Source organism: Pyxicephalus adspersus, chromosome 10 (assembly GCF_032062135.1).
Source record: "Pyxicephalus adspersus chromosome 10, UCB_Pads_2.0, whole genome shotgun sequence".
In the NCBI taxonomy this organism is placed as follows: domain Eukaryota; kingdom Metazoa; phylum Chordata; class Amphibia; order Anura; family Pyxicephalidae; genus Pyxicephalus; species Pyxicephalus adspersus.
Genome location: NC_092867.1, coordinates 22,895,784 through 22,906,377, shown reverse-complemented (window position 1 = coordinate 22,906,377; position 10,594 = coordinate 22,895,784). Strand labels below are relative to the sequence as shown.

The window sequence follows — 10,594 nt, the reverse complement described above, 5'->3', positions numbered from 1 at the left end:
TCTTATCTACTATTAGACAGTTATCTGACATTGGGTGCCTTAACCTCAGTCAGGTATATACACTGGGAGCACAGGCTCTCCTTTGCTCATATTCCAACCAAGGAGAGACAGTGCTTGGCATGTGTGTGTTCACCTAGCCCCATGAAAAGCAGCTTGTTTTTTTAATTTTATTTTTTTTTAAATTTTTTATTTATTTTATGATGAGACACGACCATTGCTGAAGGTAAAATTAGTTGTATACCTGTTTGTTAGAGGAAAAAAAACTAAGGTGATTTGGCTGAAATAAGTCTAATCATTTTGTAAAACATGAAAGACAGATTTCATGCTGTAAACCAACCTTGTCATGGAATGAAAACTAATACTACAGGTGTACACCAGTTACCTTCCAGTGCTAAATAGTATTTTTATTTATCCTCCACGGTCTTCCAATCTTCCATTGCAAGCCCAACCGTAAACTCAAAATTTCCAGGTAAGGGGGACACCAGTTTGAGTCATGCTTCTATATTGTAGTAGGTAATGCATGAATAAGCAAGTGAGAGCACATGAGATTGTAACTAGCCGTATGCAAATACAAACTTACAGAGATAACATTTTCATAGCGACTTTGGAAAAGTAGAAATGCAGGAGAACTGAAGAAAGTATTTAGCATTGGCATCTGTAATTATTTTAATGGTATCTAAAATATTTTCCAACATGATCACATGACATTTTATATCACTTTCAAAGTCAAATTTGTTAACCTGATCATGTAGACTCATATATGGCCAGAGAAAACCTATATGATTTAGAAAGAGGTTTAGTTTGACATAAACCAGACTTTTTTGTAGATTTACTTTTTATGGAATTATACACTGTTTAACTTCACCTTGATATCAAGTGATTAAAAACTTAAGTGGACTCCACAACTGGTTAGGTGGGTATGCGTGTTATATCTTTTTAGGTTTTTATGTGGTGTATTTGTCCTATTGGGGGATTTTTTTGACCAATTTCTATGTTGAAACACGAAAGGATGTGAGAGGACATCTCCCCATAGTAAGGCAAATTTCACTGAAAGACATTTCCCATTGAAAGAAACAATTTAAAGTCTTAGGTTCGTGGCAGTGGTTAGTAGGAAAAAAAAAGGGGCAAATTTCTCTAGTGGGGACCCAGGCAGCAATAAAAACCTATCAGGGTCCTATCATTTCCTCACTTCAGCTAAAAATAATATTAGTATTAGATTTTGGATTTTGTAAAGATTATATAAAATGAGTTAAAATGATTTTTCCTTTTTGAAAGCCTCACCTCACAATCAACCCACTAAATTTAATAAAAAGAATTTTATAAAAGGATAAGAAAATGTAAGCTGCCTAAAAAAATCTAAACTGGTTATATAGAATATTAATATCTAAACTGTGCCTTTTCTGGGCACAAGCGCCAAAGTCAATAGTAAATTGAACCTAAAAGTGACCGAGTTCTCTGGAAGTCTTATTAGCGGTCTAATCACATAACTCCTAGGAAGGCTTTTGTGTTCTTCTCTTCCTGCCAAGTCTTCTGTTACCCAACTCCGTGACATCACCTACCAAAGGGAAATAAAGTTAATAAAGTGCTTTTTTGTTTAGAAATTCAACCAAATCCTCTTGTCTGCTCTCTTTATTCACTATACTTTTTTATCTATACACAATGTGCTTCCACTGGCTGCCAGGACTAGAACATCAATTATCACAAACTGAGAATTGTGTTCCATTTCTCAGCAGTCTTACCCAGGTTTCCATGGCAACTCGGGGACCGCTGTGCTCGGAATCAATTTCTGGAGTCGGGTTTGCATTTTTTTTATCATGACATTGCCGACTGGTTGTGAGCAAACAAACAGCAGCAATCTCGTTGGATGTAAAATGTTTTTATTGAGATCTCAGATGACATTTTATTTGCTGGTTTTCATTACTTTACCAGCATGGTGTAAGATTCTTCTTTTCTGCGTGCACAATGAAACAAGAATATTAATTGCAGCTAACACAGATTACTGGGGTTTCCAATTTAAATGGAAAACCACTTCTTGGAGAGGGAATAACAAAAAAGCCCCAGGGCTCTGCTTCAATAGAAGGATAGGCCCTGTTCATCCTTTTTTCAATGAGCTGTAATGTTCATCTATTGCTATGAGACCTTTATCTTTTTACCCAATTTCCAACTGTATTACATTTATTTCTAAATTCTCATTTTATTGGCAATTTGTATTTCAATCAGATGAAATAAAGATAAAGGCATAACAAGACTGTGTTTTTTCAATGTAAACATGCTTTAGAGACAACTATACTGTAAGCACATCTCCAGGACGGCTTCACTTAGGAGGGTGGCTACACTTGTCTTCTAACTTTATTGCCCCCCCATACTGCTGAATAAAAAATGTCTGTAAACCCTCTACATGCTCTAACACTGCCCATCACATCTTCATCCACCCCATTTGTTGCCCTGCTTTAAGTTTGAGAAATGTCCAGTGTCAATTAACCACTTCCTTTGAGTACTGACTGCCCTGCAATAAATAAACATTTTGTTCATGTAATCGATATGTAGTGAGAGGAGGATTGCTTAGATGGTGACTGAAAGGTAGGTAGGCACCTTACAACCAAGTCCCTTTAAGGGGTTTTGGAATCTACATTTATTTTGAACTAAACAGCAGCAAACAGAAATGATTCCAGTTGGATACAAATAAAAACAAAGTCCAGCTTGCTTCAGCTTAGCATAGCAGAAGCCATTTCTCAGCCTTATAAATTTACAATTCTGAAAGAGTCCTTGTAGTGCTCTTCAAAGCAACAGTGGTCTGTTAATTCACAGCAACATACAGGACAAAAAGTCTCACAAATTTTCAGCACAGTCAATTCCTGTGGATTTTCTCAAATCTTTTATATTGGTATTCTGGCAGGTACAGTAGTGGATTGGGTGGCTAGGCTGTGTACCTACCCAGTTTCTTCTGCAGCCCAAACTCCAGACCTACAGAGTAATATTCTGATCAGCCAAATGATCTATATCCCTTACCAGTCTTCCCTGAAGCCCACCATCAACCCAATCTGAATCCTAGGTAAAATATATTCTTTGGAATGTATGTGTTGCTTTTACATTTTAGAGATTCTGAAATGTTGTTTTTTTCCAGTTGGCAACTTTGTAATGTTGCTTTCCACAGAACTCTCCATCACCTGGGCTGTCATGGACACAGCACCTGCACTTGTATCATCACACACCATGGACTGTGTGGAAAGATTGTGTCTTCATACAGATTTTTGTTCCATTACAGCCTAAGGTGAGTAAGTCACCTATGCACAGTACTACATGGCACAGCTAACTTTGGGGAGGACCTGAGTGCCACCCAGTAATGGCTACAGCTCCTAGACGGGGTTAATTGTTCATCTAAGCTACATATAAAATGATGTAAGTAGAAGAGAAGATGATTTGACTGTTGAAAAAGTGTAGTTATTCTTTCAAAAACAAAATACATTCCTAAATTTTAAACGCTGTAGAAGTTATATCCTAATATCCTAAGCAGTCATGTCTATTTACATTATTTATATCTATTTACATAAGTACATCATGAGTTGTACATTTTTGTATTACTAATTATTTACCTTTTCATTTTTGTTATTTATATTATACTGAGATGTACTATTTTTAAACAACCTTCCAGTCACCTTGTAATTATCTTTTCCATGTGACCTGTGACCTTACTTATTATACCTTTCTGATGTTGCTAATGGTTGTCATAGTAAAATACAACAACACAGATATTTTAACTATGTGATTGGCAGCACCAGCTGGAAGGTGGCTGAGAGCATTCTTCATTCCTATCTGCTGCATCCTGCTCATTGGTTCATTTATGAATTGCATTTGCAATAACAATGCAATGCAGTAACTCATAGCAGTAAATCAACTTCATCAGTTTAGTATGGCATATCATTATTGTACTTGTATATACAGGGCTAAACACATTAAGCACAAAAAATGCAATTAAAAAAAAGAATGTTTTATGATCGTGCCAAACCTCATGCATAATAAACCCCAGTAAAAATTAACCTAGTTCCATAGCTCTGCAAGGGTGTTAGCCAGCTTGCTTCACATTTGGTAAAAGTGTATTAGCCTCTTTTAGCCTGTTTTAACATTTTTAGGTTTTAAATATTTTAGGCTGTTGTGGGACCCCTGCTATAGTCAATAAATGGGAACAATGTTATTTGCATTGATTGCCAACAAGGGTGAAGAATGTATTACACTAGTGGATTAGATTTCTCCCTTTACAGACTTCTAAAAAGGTCGATCATTCAGCCACAGCACGAATGGCAAATTCTGGAGGAACCCTAGCTGAGGATGTACGGTTTAATTAAACCATAAGGGGATTATTAAGGTACATTAAGGAGATGAAATTATGTTAGTGGTTTGAGTAGAGGTACCATCTACATTTAATGCAATGGTCAATCCTACCAAAATCTGTATTTTATCATCTTTTTTGCTAGATACTGAAGAATTATGCCAATTTAAAATGTTTTTATATCTCCACAAGAACCTGTTTATGAGATCTTAGGAGATGAGTTTCCCAGAATCTACATGCCTACTCTGGCTGTTGTGTGGGGGGTCCTACTCTCTATGCTAGAGATGAAATATAACAAACTAGGCAGGTTCATTTCAGGGTTGGAAATTATGGGCAGGAGGTCTCACTGTTCTAACAGCCAATGCAAAGCATACAAGGGCTGACTTAGCACATGAGCCTAGATATTTACCCTTCCATAAGGAACAGGTAGGAATCTTCCAGGACAGACACCTGAGAAATGACTGGGCCTCAGTCTACAGGATACACAATCAAACAAGCAGTGAAATGCAACTATTATATTTCCTTCTTTCTTTGCAATGTTAGAGCAGTTTTATACTACTCACCTGGAAATAGTTTGTGTCTGTGCATTAAAAATTTCCACAAAGCAGACCTTGAGCACTTTTATTATGAATTTTATGGCAGCAAGCTTTATCCAGGACTGCAATAACATGCTGAGTAGGATTGGTTGCACAGGAAACTAAAATATACATTCCTTCATATGTGCATATCAAATTAAAGGCCAGAGGACCCCATTAAAGTCAAGGCCAAGGCAAAGCAAAAAAATACAACTCATCAACACACTGCAAGTGCAGAAAGAGAATTGTTAGTTTTACAGAAAAAAAAATGTATGCCCCAAATATGTGTGATCCTACAACCCTGTCTGAGCTGTCAACATGTGGTGTGGCATGCCTATTTAATTAATAAAGGAAAACCAAAAGTATGACCCACACCTCACCCCCTCCATGTACACAGAAAGTTATCAGCTCACATTTTTCATTTTTTTAACAGACTTGATAAAATGCATCAATGGTATATTTAGAAAACCAAACAAGGACAAATTCATTGTTGGGGTGTTCATCCACTTTGAACATGATTGTTTGTTTTCTTCTGGTTGAAAGGGTTTTACTGAAAGCCCCCAGTTATGACATTGAAAACATTCCAGTAGACATCAGCCAGCGACAAGTCAAATAGCAGGATCAGAAATTAAGGACAAGCTGAGGTCAAAGGTACAAGCATTCTGTCACTGTCAGAAAACGGATACACAGAAGGATGACAGGAATGGAACACACACAACAACAGCTGCCAGGATGGAGATTTGTGGATGAAAATGTATATCTCTATTAATGTCACTGAATCTAAATACTGGTTAATGTGCTCAAACCAAACATCACTATAAACAAACTCTATGTATGTTGCAAATAAATTTAGTAATTGTATAAATTGTGTACACACGTGCAATATTTGTTGTTGGAAAGGATCTTTCACAATCCATTCCAACAACAAAAGACTGAACGCTTCATGAATGAGCACTGTACATTCAACGCCATTCTGCTCTATAGAGAGGGGAGAGAGAACGACATAGCAGCACCCAGCTGCGCTCTCTCCCCTTTACTTGTATTTCAATTGGATCTGCCAGGATTGATCCAAGAATGATGTCAAAAGAGTGTCATACACACACCAGATTCTCGTCCAATACCAGCCCCTTAGATGGTAATCGGACGAGAATCATCTGACATGTGTATGTAGCCTAAATGTTTAAACAATTAAAACTCTCTTCCTTTTTCAGGGTAACAAGTATGTTCACCCACTTACAAGGCAGCCAGGGAGCTATAAACCTATACAATTAGCTTGATATAGATAGAAAATTTTACTTTGGGATGAGTAACGCCATGGAGGCTAACCTCAGAAAATTAGGGATTAAAAGTATATCTTTTTTTTTTTGTTGTTGCTTTTAGATAAACACATTTTATTATTTTAAAAATGCCTTGTCAGCATTACAGTTATTTTATAGTTTTGGATTTATATCCACTTTAAATGATGTGTACTTGGACAATCTTAAAAACTGTTCTTTGATGGATTTAGACGGAATAAACAAATTGTAATGTTAAATTATTTGGCAATATTGCTAATTTAAACATTTACCTGGGTTTACCAGTAATAGTAATATGGTCGCTTGCAAGACTTTGTCTTTGTTACATTGTACTGGAGGGTTTTTTCCAGTCATGTAATTAACCTTGTTACAATCACATGAGAACTGAAGGGAGAAATAGGGAGCAAGGAAATAACCTAATTACTGGTAAACAAATTAAAAAATAACTTAAGTAGTAGCTACAATCCTTGAAGCTTATAACATACATATATGGAGACATAAACAATGGGTAATTCGATTCATTTATATTCTGTTTCATTATGTGATACAATGTGGGAAGATAGGAGGTCAATTTATAAAGCAGTTATTCTGATATTTACTGAAACATTCCCTGATGGATAATCAATTACTGCCACTGAAATACATGGACCTGGATGATTCTCCACCATGGAAAATTTTAGAGAACGTCGGGTTCACTTCTTTCTAAATAGACCTCCCAGCTTTAAAATCACAAAAATTCAAACATACAATATTGCAGTCCCCTTTCTATGGTTTATTACCAATGCAGGTAATAACATAAGTTCTCCGCAGACTGAGAGTTAAACACATACATGAACCAGAATCAAAACTATTAATAAAAGTCTTCTATGGGTTGTTCTAGAAATTCCAGGAAATGCAAATCCTCTTCTGTAGTTTATTACGGAGAATGTTACTTTTGGCATGCACATGTATTTTGCCTGTCAGTTAAAATGAATAAAACATGGTCATGTGTTTGCACTTGTTTTCACTATGAAGTGGACACTCCAGAACCTTTTGATAGCTCAGAGAGTAAATCCAACTTCACATTTTTAAAAATAAATAATAAATCTTTTGCTTGGTTATCCACTCCGGACTCATCCCTCTTTGTTACATCACCACTCTGCTTCCAAGCTGAATGCTGCTCAATGTCATGAAACCTACGTCTTATGTGCCCTGGTTTGTATAACATTGGTCTGCGCTTACGGTGTTCTTGAACAATATGGCATAGTTCCACCCAGAAGGGAAGAGAAGAGTAAGAACCTGTGAAATCAATGGACTAGCCAGAGTGGAATAAAAGCCAGCAAACAAACGTTGGGTTTTAATTTATACATAAACCCAATCTAAACATTTCACTGGCTGGTCCAGTGATGTCAGATTCTTCTTTCTCTTCATTTATTTGGTAGATGGTGTTCGCTTGTGTACTGAACAAAGGTTAGGTATTATATCCACCATACAATGCAGTAATATTATGAGCCCAGGCTGCCGTAATAATGATTTCTCAAGGGTGTCCATGACAGCCACAGCTCGCTGGACCTGGCTTGAATGAGGCTGGCTGTCACCCAGGCTAGTGGAGCAGCAGTCTATTGTATTCACCCTCAACTTAAATAGATCTGATTGGTAGCTGTGCAAACCGGGAATACCTAATAAATAAGGCTGTTGAGTTTAGAGTGTTCCCATTGACTTCAATTAATTCATTGGCACCCACATATCAGCTGGAAAAAGCTACAGCCAACAATTTTAAAGTCTGCACCTGATCAGACATTGGACTCGAATGCCACTCTGAACTTCTCCCTTGGCTCTAATGCAAAATTTGGATGGCAGCCTATAGTGTTCCTTTGTGTGAGAAAAGGAGCCTCTCTGAACTAAGCCTTACAAGATCTGTAGCACATTAGACACAGAAGGACACCTAACATATACAGTAATATATCTGCTCGTCAAAGGGTTTTAAAACATTGGCTGTTTTTGAACAATGATAAGGAACAATTTTGACTTCATGGATTTAAATGTGCCACTTCTTTTAGGCGGACAGACATTTAGAAAGGAGAAAGAACAAACAAAAAAGCCTTTGGCATCCTAAAGTGGAAGAAAACTTAAAAAACAACTAACCTTTACCTTCACAGAACAATTGACCCCTCCAGAGACTTCCTGGTTTGGGTCCTGTGTCGTCCTGCAGCGGGGAGGGTGCCACCATCTGCTTCACCCTTCTTCCGCCTCTGTTACCCGATTTCACACTCCGCAGGCATGAGGTCAGCTAATGAAGATGGGGAAAATAAGAGTATAGAAAAGAGTTCGGTATTTTGTTTTCCCAAAAATCCCAGCCAGAAGCCTCCTGGGCTCCATGATGTATATGTATCCCAGGAGGCTATGTGATCCTATTCTTTCTTTATCACCCTGGCAATAAAGATGAAGTCAGGGGCTTTACCCTTTTTAAAAAAAAAAAAAAAAAAAGCTCCCAAAAAAGTATGTAATTTTTACTTTACACAAAAGGGTTGTCTGTCCTTTTATGTAAGGTAAACAATTTTAGTTCAGAAACAAGCCTTGTTTCTCCGTAGTACTAGTTTCCTCTAGTACAGTTCATGAATTTAGTGCTATATAAAGAAAATTGTCATTCAGAATATAAGAATTTAATAGAATAGTATTTTTGTTTTATTAATAATACAACATAAAAATTGCAAATAATGCAAATAATGTCCAAATTTTTCCACGGAACACTAGTTGGCAACCACTGCTATAAGATGAGTTAGGTAGGGTGAAGTCATGTAGTCCCTTCATTGAAATGGGCCAGCGTGTCATGCATTACATATCCGTCATCAGCATTGGGGTGCCTTGCAAGATGGCACTGCGTGTGTCTCCCATATAACGGTACATTGCAGCATGGCAAGAAGTAAACTGTGCAACACCGTACAGATTTAAACCAGGCTGCAAGCCAAAGGGTGAATGATGGGAGCCAGATGTGTTGTACTGTGCACATGTGGTGAGGTCATGCAGCCCATTCATTTATATAAGACGCAGACTACACAAAAACAGAATATGTGAATATTATTTGTTGTCAGTACACGTTACATGTGATGCATGGCAGGTCCATCCTCATAATGCATCGGGGTGCCATTCTGTACCATGCGTGGGTAACATGTACAGGAGATGAACATAGGAGCCAGGCAATGACAACTTCACAAGCAATGACTTATTTATTTCTTATGATTGCTGTGCAGAGCAATGAGGAGGAAGGGGATGGATGAGACAATGCTTATGGTCACCACATGTATGTTGAGCTCAGACAACGTCATTATTATTATTATTACTACTACTACAGAGTATTTATATAGCGCCAACATATAAGGGAGCGCTGTACAAAGTCCATAGTCATGTGACCATCCCCTTGATTCTCTGACATGATGGGGGAATCTCCTGGGCTGCATTGTGCTGGAACATAATAAGTATGAGCAGGCTCCAGCAAAGTCAGCCTATTTACATCTCAATAACAAGATATAACGAATATTATTCCCTCTGCCTCCCCATACTGCAGCTTCTCCCCTATCACTGCCGAATCCCCACACTCAACATTAGCCATGTCAGCGGCAATACTCCTCGTTAGCAGATAAATTCGCCCTGGTAGTACCTACATTGCCCTATTTTCGCCCAGGTCACATTCACTAACACCGCCTATCGCTACAATTGTCACCTCGCCCTTCAGTCTTTCATCCGACAAATATTAGTTGCTATGACTACGCTACGTCACCCCCCTGTTGCGCATTGCCTTCTCATTCCGCCGCAGCCTGGTGTACCCTGGTGTTCGTGTAGCTGTACTGCACGTCTGCGGAACCAAGCGTTGATTGACTTTGTTTCCCATCGGACTGTTTACACTGAAGCACACAGTGTGTTTATGTGTGCAAAAGGGGGATAATACAGCGCAGATATGGTGTCCAATTATGTAAGTAAATAAACTGTCAGACCACCTGTGTCTGGAGCTTTGTAGGGGGGATAACAAGATCGGCGGTCGGGGCTGTCAGAGCATGTGCTGCAATATACACAGAAGCGAAGTTGTCCATACTCTTAGCATGCCCAGCCAGGCAGTTTACATAGGAGCGATAACCCCCTGGTGCCAGCATGCCCTACCAGGTAGTATACATAGCAATGATGACCCCTGGTGCCAGCATGCTCTGCCAGGCAGTATACATAGCAGTGATGACCCCCTGGTGCCAGCATGCCCTACCAGGCAGTATACATAGCAATGATGACCCCCTGTTGCCAGCATGCTCTGCCAGGCAGTATACATAGAAGTGATGACCCCCTGTTGCCAGCATGCCTTGCCAGGCAGTATACATAGCAGTGATGACCCCCTGGTGCCAGCATGCTCTGCCAGGCAGTATACATAGCAG

The 10,594-nt window shown here is 38.6% G+C and overlaps 1 protein-coding gene and 1 long non-coding RNA gene across 2 annotated transcripts in view; one reads left to right on the top strand and one right to left on the bottom strand.

Moving 5' to 3' along the window:
• Positions 1 to 330: 330 nt before the first annotated feature.
• LOC140339211 (uncharacterized) lies at positions 331 to 9,922 on the bottom strand. Its single transcript, XR_011922403.1, has 3 exons — positions 9,839 to 9,922; positions 8,322 to 8,466; positions 331 to 1,555 (listed from the first exon to the last, which is right to left on the bottom strand). It is a non-coding gene; the product is annotated as an uncharacterized lncRNA (long non-coding RNA).
• A 107-nt stretch (positions 9,923 to 10,029) lies between these two features.
• The window catches only part of LOC140339946 (protein FRA10AC1 homolog), a 30,775-nt gene continuing 30,210 nt past the window's right edge, over positions 10,030 to 10,594 (top strand). The window contains exon 1 of the mRNA XM_072424872.1: positions 10,030 to 10,146. Within this exon, the coding sequence (XP_072280973.1) occupies positions 10,132 to 10,146 (15 nt within the window). The 5' untranslated portion in view covers positions 10,030 to 10,131. The remainder of the gene's footprint in view (positions 10,147 to 10,594) is intronic.